The sequence below is a fragment of the Orussus abietinus genome, unplaced genomic scaffold (assembly GCF_000612105.2).
Source record: "Orussus abietinus isolate OABI.00-Male unplaced genomic scaffold, Oabi_2.0 scaffold4, whole genome shotgun sequence".
In the NCBI taxonomy this organism is placed as follows: domain Eukaryota; kingdom Metazoa; phylum Arthropoda; class Insecta; order Hymenoptera; family Orussidae; genus Orussus; species Orussus abietinus.
The window spans coordinates 2,141,730-2,163,745 of NW_019396014.1; the positions used below are offsets into that span (position 1 = coordinate 2,141,730).

Consider the following 22,016-nt stretch of genomic DNA (forward strand, 5'->3'; position numbering starts at 1 on the left):
AATCTATGCTGGCGCCGTCTAAAATAGTAACTTTTCCAAATTAGTCTGCATTCAGTGGTCACGATTGTGCATCTACAATATTTCTTAAATCATTGTTCTACTTCGTTTATAACCTCAATTATTTTTAGGTTATCTCATGCCAAGCGCTAGAATGGTACAGTCAATCGTGCTGTTTTAATTAGTGAATGCAGGACTTGATTCATTAGCGCTCTGCATAAATATTATCGGTAAAATGGATGCATACGACATTTTTAAAAAATTGACCGTTGGGGTAAAATTTGATTTGAAGCGATTTCGACGTGATGCCGAAAGATTTCAAGTAAGTCACCAGCAGGAACTCAAATATGTAATCTTAGTATGAAGTACGATTCCAATGTTTAAAATATTAATATCTCAGAGGTACTCTCAATTTTGACTTTATAGCTTATTAAAAAGCCAGCAGTTAAAGATGTAAATGTAAACATGGGAAACACAGATCTTGATGATCAGAATCTATCGATCAAGAGGAAACGCGACGATGACGAAGAAAAAAAGGAGGATGAGCACAAAGAAAATACTCAAACTTTAACACTTGTCAATGGTATATCAGTGCCAACAGATGGAAGCAAAATTAAGCGAAAGAAGCAAAAGACCTTGACAGAAGATAAGAACCTAAAACTGGAACAAGAAAAGGTACAAACATCGAATCATTATTTAGAATCCATTTTGAAAGAACTTCATAGTTATCTAATGAATAACCATGTCGAAGTTTAATGAAACTTTATCATAAAATTTATTTTTTACAGATTAATCACTTACGAAATCAACATCACATATCAGCCATAGGCTCACACATTCCGCCGCCTATACAATCTTTTGACGAATTAAAAGATTATCAAGTTGCAGATGATTTATTAGACAATATGAAAAACCATGGATATACACAACCTACACCTATTCAGATGCAAGCTATGCCTATAATGTTACAGGTATGGTATATTTTGTCATAAGTGAATTTACATCAATAGAAGATACGTCGTTTTTCAGGGCAGGCAAATTCTTGGTTGCGCACCGACAGGTTCTGGAAAGACTGCTGCATTTTTGTTACCAATCATACACCAATTGGCCGGCCCACAAAAAAAAGGATTTCGAGCAATCATTGTCAACCCTACTAGAGAACTGGCAAAGCAAACTTATAGAGAATGTATGAGGCTCAGCGAAGGTCGTGATTTTAGAGTACATATAATTAGTAAAATAAATCAAGCTTTGGCAAAGTATGGACCAAATAGTTCTAAAAAATATGGTGTGTATAATTGCTATATCTTAAATATGTACTATTCAATCTCAGATATGTTTAATGTAAATCTAATTAATTGTTTTTAGACATTTTAATAACAACACCAAACAGGCTTGTATTTTTGTTAAATCAAGACCCACCTGCAATATCTCTATCCAGGTAAGTTATCAAACAGTCGTGCAAGCATAAAAATTTGTATTTACAATATTTTATATTAAAATGATTTACAGCGTTGAGTGGTTAATCGTTGACGAAGCTGACAAGTTGTTTGAAGAGGGAACTCGCGGATTTCGAGACCAATTAGATGAAATCTCAAGAGCCTGTACAAACAGTAATTTACGTCGAGCAATGTTCAGTGCCACCAATACTCCGGCGGTGACCAAATGGTGCCGTCATAATCTCAAAGGTCTTATAACGGTGACAATTGGACAAAGGTAAAGAACTTCTAAAATTCTCAGCCATAAAAATTTGAAGCAGCGTTAATAATATATTATTATCTGTTACTTTTATCACAGAAATGCTGCAGCGGAACTTGTGGAACAAGAACTACTTTTTGTTGGAAACGAAGGAGGAAAATTAATCGCATTTAGGAACATTATCCAAAAGGTAAAGGATCAGTAAGTTTTTACTATAATGCTAAATCTATTCAAATCAATATATTTGTTACATATCTCTACGATTTGTTGCTTTACAGGGAATGACCCCTCCAGTGCTTGTCTTCGTACAAAGCAAAGAAAGAGCTCAAGAACTTTTCAACGAGCTCATATATGATGGAATAAATGTGGACGTCATTCATGCTGACAGGACTCAAACACAAGTATGTATTCATAACTCCAAAATAATCTTTTCAATGCCCATCACCACTGTATTCAATTAACCATAGAAACTTATGTCAATTGAATTTCAGAGAGATAATGTCGTTCGCTGCTTCCGAGAGGGAAAAATCTGGGTCTTAATATGTACCGAACTTATGAGCAGAGGCATTGACTTCAAAGGCGTTAACCTCGTTATTAATTACGACTTTCCAACGTCTGCTATTTCCTACGTACATCGAATTGGTAAACATAATATTGAAACTCTTTAACACTGCATTATTATGTTTTCAAGTATCTAAATAAAAAATTGTTGTGATAGGTCGTACGGGCCGAGCTGGCCACAGAGGAAAAGCAATAACTTTTTTTACTCAATACGACACCGTGAATTTACGTAGGTGAGTATTTTCTACAAAAATAGAAATACCATACAATATTCATTTAAATGACTTCAAATATTCTAACCATTTTTCATTTTTAGCATCGCTGCTGTAATGAAAGCATCTGGATGCGAAGTACCAGAATACATGTTGGCAATGAAAAAACACAGTAAAAAGGTGAAACGAAAACTTGAAAGGGAAGCTCCTAAACGAGAGTCTATATCAACAATCCCAATCTATGAAAAACAACGCAAGGAAAGGAGAATGTAAGTATTGCTAAATTTATAATATTTTTGTTATTCTCAAGCGATTTAATATGAAATATCTTTAAAAAATTAGGAAACGTCTCGAAGGCAACATGAAGAGTAAAGAAACTAAAGATAATTCCACTGCAGCAACTGAATCCTCTGTAGATAATAATAAACATGAAATTATTAGGGTGAGGAAAGGCAATGATAATTCAACTAGTAACGGTAGATTTTTAGTAAAAAGTAAAAAGCATTTTAACAAATTCAAAGGTGACACAGACGTAAAGAAAATATCATCAGGAAGTAACAAAATGCACGGGAACGTTGTAAAGAAAAAGAAAAGGTTAATAAAAGTAAATTCATAAATCGAATCTGACGCGAAAAGTGAAATTATGTCAACCTGACATGCATTTCAAGCATGTAGTTACATTTTATATACTGAACTGTATTTCATTAAGTTTTACCGTAAATGTCTTATAAAAAAACCTCACAATTACTTATAAAAATTGTTATAGACTAGAAGGTAAGGAAACCCTAAATTAAAGAACTGAATTATCGTCATGGATTTGAAATGTTGCTAAGTCAATATTTTAAAAGAAAATGCCTGAAATAAAGTGTCGAAAAGAAATCTTTCTTAAATAGTAGTTTCATTCGAATACGCAAATATCGGTGACTTGCACTCTCGTTATAAATTACAATCAGTCTGTCGTTATATCCAATGCTGTAAGGCACCGACGTAAATACAAAGTTCTTAAATTTTTACTTAAAACTAACGTTGGAGCGACGACAGTGAGCCACAGTTCTTTTACAATACACGCCTTAGAAAATATCTTGCTTCGGAATTGGAAGCACATAAATCAAGAATAACTCCATCGTAACAAGTAGTAATAAACAATCAGTCGAAATGTCTTGTAAAAGTTTTTCGAAGCCCATGGAAAGTTAAGGCAAGGCACATTACACATTTACATTGTATCAGAAATGTCGCGTGAAGAGCGACGTACCTCATTAAAGGAAGTCAAAAAGTCGACAACAATTCCTAGAGCGTACAAAAATATATACAATTCTTGCTAACCTGTTCAGGTATGGTTCACTTATACTGCTACGTTTCGCATAACCAGTCGCACGGTAGCTTCGGCATTTTATTAGCCGGCCACGGAAGGTACCCTGCGGTTTTAAATACCCAATAGTCATACGAGACCTTCGCAATGAGGCTCACGAGTAATATCACTTCGGTTCCTATAATATAGTAGATATAGTCCGTCCAATCTCCGGGGTAGACACACATCTTCGAGGGTTCCAGATCCATCACCTTCTCCTTCGCGTTTTCGCACAGTACTTCATCGTAATCCAGTATACGCGTTTGCAGCCACACCTATTGAACAAGAGATATCTCAAGTATTTCTTGAAAATATTGCCTTCCTCATACCCTGGACCTTAGGGAACATATCGAGGGCGTACCTTTAAAAACTTCGCCGTATTGCAGTCGCAGTGCAGCTTATTACCACCAAGCTTTACTAGGCGCGAACTCACGAAGTTCTTATGAGCATTCGGAGCCAAGATGTACGTCGGGAGCTGTGAATTTGAACGAGTAATTACATTAACATAATTATTTAAAATCACTGCAATGTATCGCGTAACAGGCCTTACCGTTTTTATTTTATTGAAGCGCAGACTGAGCAGAGCATAATTATCCAAAAATTTGGAGCCCTCTAATTTATTGATGGACGATATGTTGTTGTAATCAGCGTAGAATTCTCTGATGTCCTCGTAACAAGGATTAGTGCTCATTTCGTCGAGTATCGTGATCTGCAAATGAAACGTGAATACTTAACAATGTTCTGTCTCTACGTATGTCCTATAAGAAATTAAAAATCCCCAAGTACATTGTTGTAGGAGACATTCAGAGCAATTGTGTTGCGCGGAAGTTTCTCAGGCAACTCCGTAAGTTGGATGCCGCTGCAATCCACATTTACGGCCAACGTTGGCGGCTTCCCTTCGACGATGTCTAATCTTCGGAAGTTGCACTGGCACTGCCAAGCTTCGCTCTTGGGGCACTCGGTTTGCAGCTGACAACAAACAAAAGCAAATATTTTAAACGTTGGATCTAATGGTGCATTGGAGCCAGAAAGAATTTCGGAGCTTCGCAATAAAGCGCATACCAAGCTGAGGTATCGGACTTGCTTGAGAGGTACTTGTTCCGTGGTATTGAACCAATGCCAGGTCTTGCTAGCCGAGCACACGGTCTCGTTCTCCCTGTTGAAGTTGATCTGCTTCTCTCCCGTCTTGTTAATGTACTGGTAAATATCATGGCACCAAAGTGTGTTAGTACCTGAGGAGCGGATCAATTGAATTTCCGGTTAGCTACCGGCAATGGATATTCCTCGGCCTCCAACGGGAGTACATCTCGATCAACGAAAGGGCATCAACAATAAAGGGAACATTGTGTAAGATAAAATCAATATTTTCAGGCCATAAAGCGTCAGGTTCTCACCCGAAATGTCGAGCCAGAACTCCCTGGTATTCATGGTGTTCAAAGCCGGCAAATGCGTGATATTATTAAACGAGAGGTCCAATGTAGTCAGCAAAGAGAGTCTCGTGAAGCTTTTGTTCTCAACCTCGACCAGGGCATTGTTCGAGAGATTCAGACAATGGATCGGCGTCATCATCAGGAACTGGCCCTTCACGCGATTGACTCTACCATCGGTCACAGCCAGAGATTTTAGTCTTCTCCATCGCACCTCGCTCACGTTGACGCTGTCTATGGTGGCGTTCCTTATATGGATGTACGTCACGTTGGCAGGAAAATCTGAAACACGGTGAAAATGTATAAAACTTTTCTCCAAACCGGGTGCACCAAATCATTTGGAACTTCAGCACGTGATTATGGAGGTCCTAAGGAAGAACGCGACGCTCGTGGAATTTAATTTTTCAACAGAAAGAAAATTCTTTTCATTTATCCTCGACTCGAACCAAGATCACATTTTTTTTTTTTCTCGTAAAAAAATGAATTTTCACGAGCCTTAGGGCCTTCATAATCACGTGGTGGAGTTTCAAATGATTCGGTGCACCCAGTTTGGAGAAAAGTTTTATAAATATTTTGAAGGTTTCGTGTGTATAGAATGACCCTTTCATAATACTTTAAGTGACGATTTGCATGCATTATAATTTCGTATATCGAGAGTCGTTTAGTTACTGGCACACGCAAGGCCGGACTCGAAGGTGTTGTTGTCGAGGTTGCAGCAGAAAACCGCGTTCGCCTCGGGACTGTCATCCGATACGACTATCCGCTTGCAAGGGCACTCCTCGGATGTGGGGCATTCGGTGGGTTCCCGATGGAAGCAATGATCGAGGATCGTCGGGGACACCACGTGGCTGCTGGACGTGGACGAGGACTGATCTTCCTCCGTTCGGGCTCGGACCACCCCCGCGTACAGGCACAGCATCACCATCAGCCACTGCATCTGCAACTGCACCACCGCTCTCTTTTTATACTGGCGTAATAATTATACTATCATCTACTACATCACAGGGGAAGGATTCTAATCTGAGCAACATTTAGTTTAGAACTGCGGGTAACGACGTAAGCCGACAAATCCATACGGAGTGTCAGGTGACCCTTTGGCATAAAAGTTGAACGGCACTCGTAAACTCTTCCACAACGACGGGAGTTCGGAATCGCCGTTGCGCAATCCCGAGAGACTCGGTAAACAACGTCGATGGTACTACTGACCGAAACGGAAGATCGGATCTATTAAAAGAATTATGTATTTCGGCCGTAAGCGGCCGTTGTTCCCTCTCGGACGAAAATGGCCTCGGTAGAGGGAACACTCTTATCTAACGAAACGAAGGTCAAGGGTAGCTTTCGAACAGCATCGCGGAGTCGAATCTCACGAATTTCTCTAAAACTTGTTAATGGGTCCCCCCTTATTTACACATAGAACCCTTTGATCTAAACGAGTACCTGTGAACGATACAAATAGACCCGTAAATTGGCCCCAGGAACGAGAATTCGCAATATCGATAAGGCTGGTCGCACTTTCAATCGTGCATGAGAATACCTCGGTTAGAAAATTAATATTTCAAAACGATCAATTAACGGTTTAAAGTGCCCCTTGCTATCACATCCAAGCTAAAACGGTTGAATTCAAATGGTGAAAAATAATCGTGGCGATCGAGTTTAATCTGGCAAAATGTAAACCTCATCTCGAGCAGTATCATCAGTTATTAACAAATCAATTTCAATGATCGTAACCAAGTGAAGGTGATACCTATTATTCGAGTGCCACCGAGCTTACTTAAAATCAAGCAATAAGGTAGAAGGAAGGATTTTTAACCGAATGGCCGATCTGAAAATCGTCAGTTACGGCCGGCAACGCCGTTAGCGATGCACCAGCAGTACTATCTTCGGCAGAGAATTATTTATATTCAACGAGTAGGTCTCGGTGGTCGATTTCGCGGAACGGCAAAATCGGAACCTCTCGGAGTCCCTTGCCACGCGTTCGCCCGCGAGGGTCGTGGGACCCAGGGGAAAGAGCCAATCAGGATGCAGACCCAGAGGCGGTCTCCCGCTCGATAAGGCAGAGTGCAGGCTCGCCGCGCGATAAGCGTTTATCTCGAGAGAAACGCGATGAGGCCTACTGCAGGCACGGTTGGGTTAGAACCTAAGACGCGGTTTTTTGCTCCTTTAGCCCAGGTTTCCTTCCTGACCACGCCGCGAGACGTGCGTCCCGCTGATAACTAATGTAAAAACGTTGTATCCTTGGCGGTGCTTTTTTTTCCCCCCTAACCTCGTCGGACTGATCCGCGACGAAAATGGGAAAAAAAAAACACCCGCAACGTAGAAACGATATTCCCTCACTCGATAGTAGTCGCGCTGGAAAACGCGTCCCGAATAGTGAAAAATGATAGGCGTCGATAGAATTTCTAGGATTTATTGAATTCCCACCGGGCGGCGTTTCGCAAGAGAACGGTCGAGTCTAATTGGACAGTGGCGTGGCCATTAAGTGATAAGGTGACTCGAGCGGTCCGCAATGAAATCGCGAGGCCGCAACGTGGCCTGTAAGCGCGGACTTAACATTTATTCCGGCCGCGATAAGGATTAATTAACGCGAGTTCTCCGAGGGGGAAGATTAATCGGCAATGATTTTCCGCTCCTCGCGGGATTCTCACCGTACGCGCTACGTGAAATAAAAACAAAGGGACCGTCTTCTTTTAATTGCCGTCGCGGTTGGAACTAATCTACGGTCGCGGCACGCCAGCGGAAGGATTTCTAAACGCGAGAAGGCCGAGGTAATGAAATACAGGCGAGTCCGCGGTTTCCTATAATAGCCGGATGAATATGTATTAAATATTGCCTAGGCCGCGGTCGCGTATAGTCTAAGCGCATTTACGAGCCGAGGCGAGCATTCTTCCTACTTGAAGCGTAGACCTATCGAAAATCGCTCCACCGCATCGGAGGACGAACCTCGTCGCGATAGAAAAAAAGGAGGTCCAAGGAAGTCCGAGTTAACGAACGAAATTGGAAGCCCCGTTTATCGTATCTTCTAGGAAAGGGTTTCTTCCGCGAGGTCCCCCGTCGATCGGGACACGTTATCACCGTACTTATTGGAAGTGCGACAGCCCCGTTGGCGGTTAACACAGAGGAGGTTTCTATTCTCGGAATTACATTAATAACTCTCACCGAGACCCGTGCGAGATAGTCGTTCCACAATTGCCGCGCGGCCGTCCTCGTTACCGATTCATTTCTTTTCTTTTCTTTTTTTTCCCCTTTTTTTCTCCCCTCCGCTTCCCAAGAGACCGGCCGCGGTTTTTCCACCGGCGTTCGCCAATCGCACCGAGAGCGTTACTCCTGGCTCGAGGAAGAAACTCGGAAAGTCGGTACGTCCCGTTGGCTCCTGGCCGTTGACCAACTTTACAACCAACCGATTCGTCGAAAGAACGAACGAACATTACGCGGCCAATTGCTGGGTCATCGTAAGTACCGGTCGTATAGGTCGTCCAGAGTTAATCAAACCTTTGACGTTTAAGATTAGACGCTCCGTTTCCAAATAGTTCTTTTTATTCCTTTACGTCCATGTTGTATGCAGTTTTAAAGGCCTGCACTCAAACAACGGGGTAAAAAAATGTAGCCCAGTATAGGTAATCGAATGATCGTTCCTAGGATAAGTCATGCCTAACAATGCATCACGTACAGGTACTTGGGGAAAGCCAGAATGACGTTATCACCGAGGCAACTATTGTGGGAACGATTAGCAGATATGATTTTAAAAAATTTACATCTTCGACTAGACTTCGACCCTAGAACAATAACGAAATAAACCCGAAAATTGTCCGCAATCATCACCAAACCCTAGTTACCGTGCACTCGCACCAACCGTGGTATAAAAAAAAAAAAACCAAGTCCACTTGAAACCTCCATAAAACCTCGCAATAAAATCATCCTTCCTAGGATAAGGCGTGAGTAACCGACGCCTCGTGAATGTTTGCGGAAGGCCAGGGTGTCCTTATCACCGGGGCAACTATTGTCGCAACGATTCCCGCGACTCGGCGGTTCCGTTTGTCGCGGACAAAGGCAAAACTCGGGAGGGACCGTGCCCGCGGCGTCGTCCGATCAAATTCAACCGATCCAAGAATAACTTTAATAGCGGTAAAACTTTCGGCCCGACCGTGACTAACAAAGTGTCAGGATGTATATTTAAGGAACCGCATAAGGAAAAAGGAAGAAAAGGAAATCCCAGACCCGGCGTGGTGTACGTCGCCTGGGCCGCGTTACCGAACGCGTTAATTCCTCCTCTTTTATTTTTCTTTAATTTTTTTTTTTTTTTTTATTAACGAGCCATTTTAACCACGATAGACGATCGCTCGACTATCGGGAGGTTCCTTTTAATGCGTGGGAGATTATTTATGCGCCGCTCAATGTGCGATCGGGTAAGGAAAAACGAGGTGCGCCTCTGGCCGTTTCTCCCCTCCGGGTCGGGTCGTTCGGCATCGAGAATTAAGCGAGACCGAAAGCGAGGCCAACCGGGCCTTAAAGGTCGTCGGGTGGTCAAGAAGGGCAAGAGACCAAAGGTGAGGATCAAAATAGAATGATCATTGTCGGAAGGAGAAACGATCGGAGCCAGGGCTCCGGTAATAGCACTCGATTATTCCGTTAGGATCGAGAGCACTTCGTTCGCGTTCTATGGCCGATAAGACCGGCTCTCGGCGGAATGCGTCGTTTAAGAGTCCAGCGTAATCTCTCGTCAATTACGCGGATTGCAAAGGTTTTAACGAGTCACGTCGTATCGGTCGCCTGGTACATCTTTGCCATTTTCTTCATTTTTAAGTGAAACATCATATGGGATGATAATAGATGAGAATTCCCAAGTCAGTAAGAAGCTCGATTGGGAAAGTGAAGCGGTTCTTTTTTTTTCTTCTTTTTATACATACACTACTGTATACATCCATCCTTCAGAATCAGTATTAAAATTGTGCAAAATTCGCACGAATGCTTCCGTCAGGGTTGGCGCGTCGTCGGCAAATTATATCGACCCTGGAAGTTGAAATAAAACTAATACGTTAATTTCGTGAATGATTAAGAATAATTAACGAGATACAATGACTGTCATTAACTCATCGATAAAATTTCTCGTTCCAAGGCGTGCGGTGGCCCCGCCTCGATTGTTTCCTGATAAAGTCGGGTTTTTGTCGCTCAGCTATACTTCGAGTCTTGTTAAGAGACATCGTTAGGAGACTTCCCAAGGATTTGAGAAGGAAGGAATGCGGCAGTGCAGGGATCGCATCGAGGAGGAGGAGTCGGAGATACGACAATGGAATATATTCATGTGGATGCTTACTCTTGAATCGCGATACGCGCAAAAACGCCCTCGATCTTCCTGTCTCCGTGTTCGAACGCAAAATTGCCGTACGTGACGTGACGGGCAAGATAGACGGGAGTTCATGCTCGATACAGCGCACTTCCTGTTCCAGTGCAACCCGAGAGAGAAAGGCTATTGCGTTTAAGTAGTTACGGCGATCGAATAACGCGAGGAAATATCCTTCCTCGCGAATAACGAGGTAGAGTCTCGTCGCTCCCTCGGGCGCTCAAAATAATACCTAAAATACGGCGGCCATTTTTAAATGCCGCGAACCGCCGAGCGCGCTACGACTTCGTCACTTGCCGGTATTTACACCCGCTCGGACATTCTTCCGTAGGTTCAACCGAGAAAGGCAAATATTCTTTCAATAATAGATCCAATACTCCAAAAATTCTCCGAAACCCTGCTAAATTCCGAAGTCAATATTTTAGGTCAATTTCGAGCCCGCGTGGCATAAACGAGCCCTCCCAGGTCCTATTTCACTTTTGACCTCCTACTTTCGGCCATGTACGTCCTACATAACAGGAATTAAGTCTAGGTCTATAACCAGAAGAACCGAGAATATCAGCCACTGCGGTCCAAAGTGGAATCTTAATTCTCCAGACCCCCTATATATTATTAGAAAGCCTAAAGGCCCGCAATCCGGGTTTTACTTCCTATTAAAATATCGACTCGGTTTCCCTTACCGCCATCTCTTCTTCCCCGTCAGCGAAGCGTGGTCAATTTCCTGGGAGAGATTCCCGCCATCTTTCCGGCTCGGCGTCGGGAATTTTCGGCTGATTTTCTCCCGCACCGCGGGACCTTCGAAATCCGGCGGGCCAATCAGAGGCGAGGACGCGACCGCGGGAAAAACGAAAAAGGCTGCGCGCGCACGCGCACGCGCCCGCCCGGATGCACGCCGGGACCGGAGGAGCGCGGCGACTGCGATTAACGCCGGCCCGCCAATCCAGCCGGCGACTCGCGTAAACGCATTAAATTAATTCGTTTGCGGCACCGCCGGGCCGCGTGGGTCACGCTCGGCGATCCCCTACCCCCCTCCCGCCCCTGCGAATCAAAACCGGCCCGGAGGCGGGACGCGCTCATTCGCGGCGGCCGAATCATAAATCGGTCCTTCGCCGAGCACCATCGCGCGCGGCTGGTATTATAAGCGACGGGCACCTAGCTTCGCTTTTTTTAACGCAGACGATGAGCGAGAGACCGCGCGGCTTCGGCTCGGATGGCGTGACCGGGGACGCCTCCAGCCTCCTCGCTTCTACCAGAACGCGTCCGAGGAGAAGCGTCACGCAACATCCGACCCGTGCGTGGGTCGCCGAGGTACTGGTGCAGCGGCGGTTGCGCCATGGGTGCTACGCGGGTGCCAGTGCTCCAACGATACGACGCGCAGCGAGCGCCGCGCATGGCGGTCGGTAAAGAAAATGGCGGCGGGTACATTGACGGCGGTTGGTAATCTAAAGGACCGTCGGTAGTATAGGACATGCGCGGTAACAGGAGTATCGATACAAATGAGATCGGTTTTCTCTTGGGTGGTAAATGTGGTATATCGCATCGGTGGTATAAAGAATTAGAACGATGGAATATAAAAAATAGTCGTAGACTTCGCATCTCTGTACAGGAGCGACTCGGGCGGGGTCGCGGCGAACTGTGTGACTTGTCTCGCTACCTGGCCGCCCCCACTCTCGTGTTCGAACGCGAGTCGGGAGCTTGTAAATAATATCGTAAGATAAAGCCAGAGGGGCGCGCCTCTCGGTGTTTCCTGCCCCACGACGTGCGCGCGATGCCGCGCCTCGCCCTTCCTCCGATTCCGCGTCCGCCCACGGGTCCGACTCGCGGGAGATAATCTCGAGCGACGGCTGTCCGAGATTCCGGTTGATCCCGGCCCCGGGGCGGAAAACCACCCCACGCGGCGTGCTTCGGCCGGGCGCGATTAGTGCGCGCCGCGAGATGCGCGGTGGCGTCCCCTCGTCGGCGCCGCCAATAATCGCAGCGATTATCTAATCACGGCCAATTCGCGCCGCGGCGGCCGCCACCATCGCGGGACGGGAGCTCGCGTTACCGCGACAGCTACGACCTCTCCGTCTCCTCGTGAGTACGTGCCTCGGGTTGCCTCCGGTCGTCTCGCGCGGTCCCCCTCGGGTTCCCCTCGATCGCCCGCGAGCATTCCTTTGCATCGCTCTGCTCTGCCGGAAGGAGACGGAGCGAGCGTAGCGGGACGCGCGGAAGAGAGAAGGCGTGACGGTGAGTGGATCATGCCGCGCCGCCGCTAAAGTCGGTTACCTGTCATCGCCGTGCGCGGCGCTCGCGTCGCCTCGCGCCTGCGAGTACGAACAGGTTGGCGAGCGCGCGAGCGCGAGTGCGTAACGAGGGCGCGTGCCTTGCGTGTTCTCGGGTAGCGATCGGGCGCGATTGTGCGCGGTGGTGTGCGGTCTCGCGGTCGCGGTAGTCTCCGGTCGGAGGAAGCGAGAGCGATCGTCGTCGTCGTCGTCGCCGCCGCCGACCTCGGCGGGAAGAAGGGAGGGCAGGGTAGGGCGACAAGATGGCGGGCTCCCTAACGTGGTCGTGTACTTGTTGCCTCCGGTTCAAGTTCAGCCCGGAGGAGATCGAGCAGCGGTACAAGAGCCAGGAGATCGACCGCATGCTCGAGAAGGACCGCCAGGCTTTTCGCAGGCAGGTCAAGCTCCTCCTCCTCGGCGCCGGCGAGAGCGGCAAGTCCACCTTCCTCAAGCAGATGCGGATTATACATGGGATTAAGTTCGAGGTAGGCCACCGAGTGCGGCTGCTGCTCCGGATGCTTGGTTTGCCTTTTCAAAGCTTTCGGGACTTCTTGGAAAATGTCCCCTTGTGGACGTACTTCGTCGAAACCGTGCCCTTGGTCGATGGAGTTACGCTCTGCAGAAATAGTTATGCTCTTCGAGCTTAGAGGGATCGCAAGGCTTGTGACCGTTCCTTTTGTACTTTGTAATCGAATGAGCCAGGGAAACTGGGGACAATTATAAAGTGTATCTTAAGATCATTTGATTAATAATTGTAACGATGATGTCATTGTCGAATGGATGTATATACTAATGTATAATAATCATTGTTACGTAGTCGAAAGAAAATGAATTTAAGTCGAGCAACGTAAATGTATTCATGGATCTATAGGTCAAGAATCGATTAATGTTACTCAAACGTAATTTTTTTTTACATGCGTAAGTGCAGTCATGGATCTGTAGATCAAGGACTAATTATAGTCCTCTGACGTATGATTACTGATTTTTATAATGCACTAGTTTATACTCGTAATTATGCTGCTAGTGCTTGTATCCGGATAACCAAGATTCTGTGACAATTCTTGAACTACAATCATTATAATTTATCTATAATATTAATGTCGTTGTTTATCGATAGATAATTATTCAAGTATTACTTTTCAAACATATGTGGAGCTGTGGCTTATGTGGGAAATGGAACTAAAATATTCCATAAACATTCTCTTTTGACTCGAATAGGAGTGAAAAATAATTTTTGTATTGTGTACCTTGACAAGGCATATATTCGTTTATGATTAGTCACGCTAGTTAAATTTATCCAGATTTGTTTAATCTGGTGCTAGAAATAACTGCAAGGCAGTTTAGAGAAAAAAAAATATTTAAACTCTGGTTTGACATTGTACAAGGTAATTTGTTCAAGGAACGAGGTACATCCTGTACATGAGTGCAATAACTATGTTAAGCATGAAAGTTCTCAGTTGAATCCTACCTGAGTCATCGTGCTAACAAGCGGTATCTTGAACACATGCACACATACATATTTACAGAAACATTACGTACTTTCCTAAACAAGCTGCACATAAAAAGTTTTAAACTGGAGAAAGTAATGTCCCACCATCGGAGAGTTTCCTTATACTAAAATTATAGTCCATGAAGGCTAGGAAAACATTTAACTTATGTAAAAATGTCTTAATATGGAAAATACTTGATAGTTTTAAAATGGTGGCAAAGCTTCCTCGTACGTCAGGAAGGAAATTTATACAATGGATGGTCAATGGCCATAGAAGTGTGGGGGCAATTAGATTGCATGCTCGTGGAGAACCTTGGCAGTTTTGAATAAGTGACGGGGAGAAAGGGACTATGTTAATAGCCCTTTAATGTAACGTGACAGATAATAGGTGTCTTAAGCTAGTTATTATTTATTAATTCATGGTATTCCTTATCTGTTTTCAAGCCGGAGTTGATCAAGGAGTACCAGCACGTAATCTACCAGAATATTATCAAGGGAATGAAGGTCTTGGTAGATGCTCGAGACAAGCTGAACATTCCCTGGGAGAATCCTAAGAACTACGACATTGGCTATCAGCTGCTTAAGTTTGAGAACACGATGATTTTGGATGCTAGGCTGTTTCTTCACTACGTACCAGCACTTCAAAGCTTATGGAAGGATGCATCCATTAAAAGGGCCTTCGACAGGCGGAGAGAATTTCAGCTGGTGAAGCTCTTTTAATATTAGTACTTTTGGAGTTAAACCTGTTCACTGCAGCATTATATTCTGATTTCTCTTTTATGACGTACGATCTATTTCTGTACACTGTAATGCGACTTGCATTCACAGCATGATTCGATTAATGTCCGTTTTCATTTGATCGAAGAACAATACTCTCTCCTAATAAAGTCTGGGGGGCATTTCAAACAATGGCTGATCGTTTATAGCAGGACTTGAATGAATCTCTCTTCTCCTTGCAGAGTGACTCGGTGCAGTACTTTCTGGACAGCCTCGATAGGATTGCCAAAGTGGTAAGGAACAAGTTTATTTTATCATCTCTCTTCCTTTTGGTATGATTTTTAAAGTTACATTTGTTTTCAGGATTACATGCCAACGCACCAGGACATCCTGCACTGCAGGAAGGCTACGAAAGGCATCTCAGAGTTTGTTATCCCGATTAATAACATCCCATTCCTCTTCGTCGACGTCGGTGGTCAGAGATCCCAAAGGCAAAAGTGGTATCAGTGCTTCGACTGCGTAACTTCGATACTCTTTCTCGTCTCGTCGTCCGAGTTCGATCAAGTTTTGTTGGAAGACAGGTGAGGTCTTCCATTTCTCGCTGGTGATATTCGTTAAGCGTTATCTCTGAGTCAGAAGCCTCAAGGCTCGACGTAGTTACTTCTTATCGGGTCTATATAGGTTTGCTTAGGTCGAGGTCGATATCATTGCGGACCAATCCTCGCGTCGCTATCTAATGGTTATCTCATTACATGTCCGTTTTGCAGACCGTCTGGTTTCTGAGGATTATCGTTTCGAGAGTGATACTGAAACATCCAAGATTTCGTATAACGTTTCACCATTTTTTTTCTTTTTCTTTTTTTTTTTTTTTGAGAAATCCATGGTGACCTTTGAAGTGTCCTCGAGTAATTGCCGCCATTCATGGAGCCTCGCATTTTGTTCCCTTGGTAATAGTGGCGGCAATAAAATTCAATTAGACTAGGCTTTTATCGCTCGGTAATCGCGTTGCCCGAATGGAAGGGATTTAGTTAAATCTCTCCTCGCGCACAGAGAATCCTTAATTAGCAGGCGCCCATATATAACGTTGTTAAATAATTTCACCTAGCGGAGGTGCTTATAGTATTAAAAAGTGATCCGTCGATATCGAACTAAATTCTTATTTTATATAATGTACGGAGTATATCTGTAAAAAAAAAAAAAAAACAATCTGTTTTAATTCCAGGAGGACCAATAGATTGGAGGAGTCGCGAAATATTTTTGACACGATCGTGAACAACATGATCTTTGGCGGCGTCTCTATCATACTGTTTCTTAACAAAACCGACCTTCTGGACAAGAAGGTCAGATCACCGGACACGAACGTTCGCTGGTACTTCCCGCAATTCACTGGCGATTCACATTCCATGAAAGACGTGCAGAACTTTATATTGGACATGTTCGTGTCTGTGAAAAGGGACCCGAGAAAGCCGCTGTTCCACCATTTCACGACCGCCGTGGACACCGAGAACATAAAGGTAGTGTTCAACGCGGTCAAGGACACGATTTTACATCGTAACCTGGAATCGCTCATGCTACAATAATTGCCGAGAGAAAATCGGCGACCGGTAAGGCTCTCGAAACCGGCTGAAGCTTTAAGACGTCCCACGAACGAAGGTCTTCGGTTCTAATTACACTTAAACCTCAGTCGAGACCGCGTACCGAGGCAAGGTAACGAGTAAATGCCGTATCCAAAATGTAATGTCTGTACATTTCGGTGCGTTTCGAGTGCGAGGATCTTTGGATTAAACAATTTTCCATGCGAAAATCGTTCGTGGCACGTTTGAGACTTCGAGATGATCGACTGGTACACAAAGTACCTAACCGATCCCGACTGCTTTCGCGCGCCATGCGAGAGGAGAGCCAATTTTGTAGTGTTTTTTTCTACGAATAGCGTAAATACTGGTTTAACGAAGTGAGATTCACGTAAGAGGAAACGTATTTATGAATATTCACGGGCGATATTTATCCTCCGTCGCTACTTACACACTGAGCAAGTAGTGTACTAAGAGAGGAGGAAGAGACTCAGTTAGGTCACGAAGAGAGAGAGAGAGAGAGAAAAAAAAACTGCCTAATGCGATGAATTTAGAATTGGAATTTTTGATTTTATATACACACTCGTCGTAATGGTATACTTCCAAGCCCCCTCCAAGCATTTTGATATAAACTTATTGACGAACGAGAGGTCTAAGCTATGGTATATATATATATATATACAGTGTAAATAGCGACTAGTATTTTGTACGTTGTCGATTCATTGTCAACGACGGTGGATCTATATATTTATATAAAAAGGTGATTCGCGATCCAAGACCGCCGTGGCTTGGACTCTTATATTTTGTACAGATATTCGGTACAATGCTGCTCTCTTGACGTTACGATACGTAAAGTTGTACGCTGGTCCGCTTGCCAGAGTGGAGGGGCGAGCGGCTAATTTATTTCTTACTTAGGGCTAATTATATCTCGGTTAACGTCGGATACATTAAGTAACAAGGAAACCAAATAGTAGATCCATGCCATACAAACCAAATGAAACTAACCAGTTTGTGTTCAAATTGCCGTGGACTAAATCCCGCGGGAGAATGTCATTCCTCGCGTGTGACTACTTCCACGATACAAAGTCTAAGCTCGACCGTATAACCGGCAAGTTTCCTGCTATCGGACTTCCAAGTCTCTCGTCTTTCCAAGCGATAAGGCTGCCGATCGCTTCCAAATTATTCCGTTTTCTTCTAGCTGCTATTAGACGTTCTTATTGGCGATCGCGGACTCGCCGTTCGTAAAGCGATCGGGTTAGAAATTCTGACGATTAGGTGAGGATGAGGATTTTGATGAGGATTTTGATAAAAAAGAAAGAGGACGTTAGACCTCGATCGGGAGACTTGCCGGAATGAAATTGGAGTCCAATTCCGAGGATCAAACAAGATGCCTAAATCCTTGATCGGAGACTTTCCTCACGCGTTTCGAGAGTAACATTAGCTTCTTTTTTATGACAATCAGTATTAATTACTATCGAGAGTTTCGCGATCGTGTGCTTGGACACGTTGTTCTTGGTTTCTTCTGTTAAACGTTGGAGGTTCGTTGCTCGTTTCGGCGGCGCTTTGTCAGAACTACTCGTACTACTGTATGAATATGCATGCTCCGTTATATATATATATATACATACATATACATATACGTATCCATACGCGCGCGCGCATATATCTTCACGTTTCCCCGTTATCATCGACCCGCAATTGTATTCCGTTTCGCCCGTAAAAAAAGAAGAAAAAAAGAAAGAATAATCGCGATCCGACCTCAAAGAGCTAGGAACGTTCGAAGGATCCCCAAGCTTGTCTTCCGAGTTTCCTTAGCTAGTTTCATTCTGTAAAATCAACCGATACCGCTGTAATTGACTGCATAAACGATTGCAGTCGTGATCGATCGTGACCGACAGTCGAAAGCCAAAGAGTACCATCTATTGTTGTGTGATGAGTCTACGTTCCGTTCGGCGATTCGTTTCCTTGCATTTAGTTCGTCACCTCGCGGAGCTAAATTTTTTTTTTCCTTTTTTTTTATTGTGATCGGAAAATCGTTCCTTCCCGATCTGTACATTCCTAAGGAGCTGATCAGGTCTGGCGTAATCGATATCTTGGGCGTATCAGTGATCGCTGTTAAGGGCGAACCACTTCGTAGGGGAGAATTCGCGGTCGCATTTTTTTCTCGTCACAATTTCCCGGGAAATCTCAATCGAATTCCTATCGATCGACCCTATCGATATCAAGCGAAGGGCCAACGACCCGCTTTTCGCTCCTCTTCTCCGCTTGTTTTTCTGTTATCAACGCGAAATTTTCGACGGCGATGGTCCTGGCCATGTACAGGCGTTTACACGCCGACGTGCGCATAACAATGTGTAAATGCAGTCACCCGTGTGTCGCTTTTTGACAGGTTTACACGTGTGATTAGGAAAATCGTTAGGACTTATTACTCGATTTGATACCGTACATATGCTCGAGCGTTGACCCTATCGGACGTGCCGATAACATAAGTTACTTTTATCAGCCGCATACCGAAATCTCCCACGTGGGATTTAAATCTCCGGATTTGCTTCGCTGAAGTTTCGGGAAGAAATCGGGACTAAATGATCGCGACTTCGATTACTGACGCCTAGAGAGAAAAAAGGAAAAAAAATGTAGAAGAAGTCATCGAAAAGTTCGCTGTGATACCTGGGCAGCTATCGACCATCTCCTGATTTTAGCGAGGCATTCCCACGAGAGCGCGTTCGTCTACTTTTGTAGATCCTAGTTGAAACTACTGTCTACAATCCGCAACTCGATTATTGCCTTATTATCATCATTAATTGGATAATAAGTAATCAATAATTTCCCGACTTACTGCCATCGGTTATTATAGACTTCTATAATGATCAATTGAGTAGCGATCGGCAATAAGCATTAGGCGAACATTCTGACAACTGAACGTGCTATCATTTTTGTTTGTATTTTTTTTTTGTTTTGTTTAATGGATCATTGCTAGAGAAATACGTCTATATTTCCATTCTGTAAAAAAGGCCTTAATGTATTTTAGTTACGGGCTTTAACTTGACGTACGGCAATATAACGATACACTGATATATATGTATATGTGTTTAATCGAATAATCCGCAGAAGAGCTCCGCATCGTAAAAAGGCGATTTAATTGTTCTGAACTCAGAATTTCTAGAATTTTATACTCGGATTCTACGGGCCGCGTTTTGTATCTCTTTTCTTGGGGAATATATATATATATGTGATCGATGAACCTTTTTACGAGACGAAGCTCCCACCATCGGAGATGAGTACGCCTTGGACAGGCATGAAACTCGCTAAGTATTCTAAGTGCACGCCCCATGTGATACGACGGACAAAGTTTATTTTCTGATGATAACGAGGTGAAAGAAAAAGAAGGGGAAAAAAAACAAAGTTGGGTCGGCGATCAGTGCTTTATCGTAAAAAGGCGTACCGGACTAAAATTGCACGAGCATTTTAGATTTTAATATATATATATATATCATGTCTTTCCAGGGTGTGCACCTATCGTGTATAGCTACATCCATTTCAGAGAGACGGGACACTTTCTCTCCTTTCTATTTCTGTTTTTCCTTCCTTTTCCTTTTCCTTACCGAATACGGCGTATACTTCCTTTCGTTAATGTTGGACAAGCGATATAGATGCATATGTATATCTACGTACGTGGAAAGTAGAGAAAAAGAAAAGTAAGGACGAAGGCTTTATATACAATGCGTTGATATGCCGACCCGCTGTCCCGTCTGTCGCGAGGGCTTTCTGTATATGAAACATTTTTACGTTGTTATTTTATTTGCATTTTATTGTATATGAACCGAAGTATGTAGATATATCGTGCCTTTTGTATATTGTATATTTGTATATAGAAATATTTTATATGAGTTATTGCATTAATGTAGGATATCAACATGGAGAATAAATAAAACCTTGTGAAACACAGACGCCATCGCACTTTGGCGATATTCTTCGCGGATTTGGAATCGATCTATGGCTTTGCAGGGAGTAACGCGGTAATTCGTAATTTCGCTGTATTGCCCTTTATTGGTATTCATAGATCGGCGCGTAAACGTGACAATAGCGTTTATACAGAAACGGAAATCGTAGGCGTATACTTTGTATAACTTATATAGGCTGAGAATGCACATTATTTACACGTATGCAAAAAATAGGTAATAATTCCTCTCTTAACGGGCCCATCGAGATTCCGGGACTCTGGGCCCCATCCTTCACGATGGGGGTTTACACTTTGAAAATTATAAACGTCTATGTATATATTTATATATATATATATCATCCCGACGAAGGTCAGGTCTTCGCCTAAACATCACATTGGCAAATATCCGTAGCCGTTAATTGTATATTCTTTATATTATATTTTAATGGTTAGCTTAGCTCTCTTATATGTTACAACGATATTTACAAGTCTTTTCGATTAACGTGCTGTCGGAAGAATACGCATCAAGGATTTCTCAATTTCGCTTTACGAGTGGTTACGATATGCATACTTTTTTTGATTCAAACAAGTTACAAGGAAATAAAAACACTTTAACGGGGTGTTATACGGTCGACCGTTTCTGGTTCTTGTATACTGTGCGGGAAATATTTGTACCCCCGATGATGAGATTTTGCTTGTTATATTTTTGTGACATATACTTTCATTAATTGCGCAGTACAATTTTACGGAACGATCTACCGATTTTATAATTTTCTCCTGACTTTTGGCAGTTGCTTGATTGGGTAATTGAATTTTATTAATCGATCGTAACTTCGATGGCTCTTAGACAAGAATCACCAAGATGGCGTACCTTCGAACTAAACTAACGAAATAAACAAGAACCGATCGCGCTTCGCTACGCGTATCTTTGCGCGAGTAATTATAACGTTACGTATACACTATTTACACGAATTTCGCACCAAAAACGGTTTAACGAAGAGTATCTGCTAAATTCCCATCACGGATGTAATTAATATAAATGCTCGCAGAGACGTCTCTGTGGCTGTGAAATCATTTTTGTAGACACGCTAATTATTTCAGACAAAATTTGATATACACGTGGCAATGGTTATCGAGAACTATGCATCTTACTCAATTGACTTCGACTTTACTTCCCTTTATGAAAATTTACGTTTCCTTGAGATCGATCGATTCTGCATTTTAAGCTTTTGTCTCGCTAAACCGTGAGATCCTCACTTTATTTTTGGTCTGAGGTCATGGAAGGAATGTAGACACAAAAACCTGTCAGTCTGAACGTTACCCTCCGACTTTTGTTATCCCCTCGGGTTAATTGCTTAACCCTTCCAATTGTTAGAATGTCACCTAAGCTATGCGTTCTATCATCAGTATCAAGTTTTACGAGCTATGGAACGTAGAAAGAAATACTATTTCTGAAA

The 22,016-nt window shown here is 43.5% G+C and overlaps 3 protein-coding genes across 5 annotated transcripts; 2 read left to right on the forward strand and 1 right to left on the reverse strand.

Annotated features, from left to right (window-relative positions):
* Position 1: 1 nt before the first annotated feature.
* Positions 2-3,355, forward strand: LOC105695680 (probable ATP-dependent RNA helicase DDX52). Of its 2 annotated transcripts, XM_012417472.2 has the most exons (13): positions 2-26; positions 129-319; positions 424-672; positions 786-968; positions 1,027-1,282; positions 1,363-1,435; positions 1,507-1,710; positions 1,792-1,882; positions 1,971-2,093; positions 2,184-2,334; positions 2,411-2,486; positions 2,570-2,734; positions 2,808-3,355. In XM_012417472.2, the coding sequence occupies exons 2-13, from the start codon at positions 233-235 to the stop codon at positions 3,079-3,081; spliced, it is 1,932 nt and encodes a 643-aa protein (XP_012272895.1). In that variant the 5' UTR covers positions 2-26; positions 129-232; the 3' UTR covers positions 3,082-3,355. The 2 variants fall into 2 exon arrangements, with proteins under 2 accessions (XP_012272895.1, XP_012272894.1); XM_012417471.1 differs by lacking the exon at positions 2-26 and having other exon boundaries at positions 112-319.
* LOC105695681 (protein halfway) lies at positions 3,345-11,878 on the reverse strand. 2 transcript variants are annotated; one of them, XM_012417474.2, is made up of 8 exons: positions 11,259-11,878; positions 5,910-6,177; positions 5,208-5,522; positions 4,876-5,045; positions 4,600-4,782; positions 4,364-4,522; positions 4,175-4,288; positions 3,345-4,088 (listed from the first exon to the last, which is right to left on the reverse strand). In XM_012417474.2, exons 1-8 carry the CDS (start codon positions 11,262-11,264, stop codon positions 3,816-3,818), a joined length of 1,488 nt encoding a protein of 495 aa, XP_012272897.1. In that variant the 5' UTR covers positions 11,265-11,878; the 3' UTR covers positions 3,345-3,815. The 2 variants fall into 2 exon arrangements, with proteins under 2 accessions (XP_012272897.1, XP_012272896.1); XM_012417473.2 differs by having other exon boundaries at positions 5,910-6,183.
* Positions 11,879-12,871: 993 nt separating this feature from the next.
* On the forward strand, positions 12,872-21,315 carry LOC105695669 (guanine nucleotide-binding protein subunit alpha homolog). Its single transcript, XM_012417448.2, has 5 exons — positions 12,872-13,327; positions 14,776-15,036; positions 15,291-15,341; positions 15,412-15,629; positions 16,271-21,315. The coding sequence occupies exons 1-5, from the start codon at positions 13,106-13,108 to the stop codon at positions 16,626-16,628; spliced, it is 1,110 nt and encodes a 369-aa protein (XP_012272871.1). The 5' UTR covers positions 12,872-13,105; the 3' UTR covers positions 16,629-21,315.
* The last annotated feature ends 701 nt before the right edge of the window (positions 21,316-22,016 follow it).

Coding starts and splice junctions, on each gene's coding strand:
- LOC105695681 (XM_012417473.2), bottom strand. Junction 5,523..5,909: donor GTCCGGCCTTGCGTGTGCCA/GTAACTAAACGA, acceptor ACCGTGTTTCAG/ATTTTCCTGCCAACGTGACG. Junction 4,783..4,875: donor AAGTCCGATACCTCAGCTTG/GTATGCGCTTTA, acceptor GTTTGTTGTCAG/CTGCAAACCGAGTGCCCCAA.
- LOC105695680 (XM_012417472.2), top strand. CDS start 233: ATGGATGCATACGACATTTTTAAAAAATTGACCGTTGGGGTAAAATTT. Junction 1,436..1,506: donor CCTGCAATATCTCTATCCAG/GTAAGTTATCAA, acceptor AATGATTTACAG/CGTTGAGTGGTTAATCGTTG. Junction 2,487..2,569: donor GACACCGTGAATTTACGTAG/GTGAGTATTTTC, acceptor TTTCATTTTTAG/CATCGCTGCTGTAATGAAAG.
- LOC105695669 (XM_012417448.2), top strand. CDS start 13,106: ATGGCGGGCTCCCTAACGTGGTCGTGTACTTGTTGCCTCCGGTTCAAG. Junction 15,037..15,290: donor GGCGGAGAGAATTTCAGCTG/GTGAAGCTCTTT, acceptor TTCTCCTTGCAG/AGTGACTCGGTGCAGTACTT. Junction 15,342..15,411: donor TCGATAGGATTGCCAAAGTG/GTAAGGAACAAG, acceptor ATTTGTTTTCAG/GATTACATGCCAACGCACCA.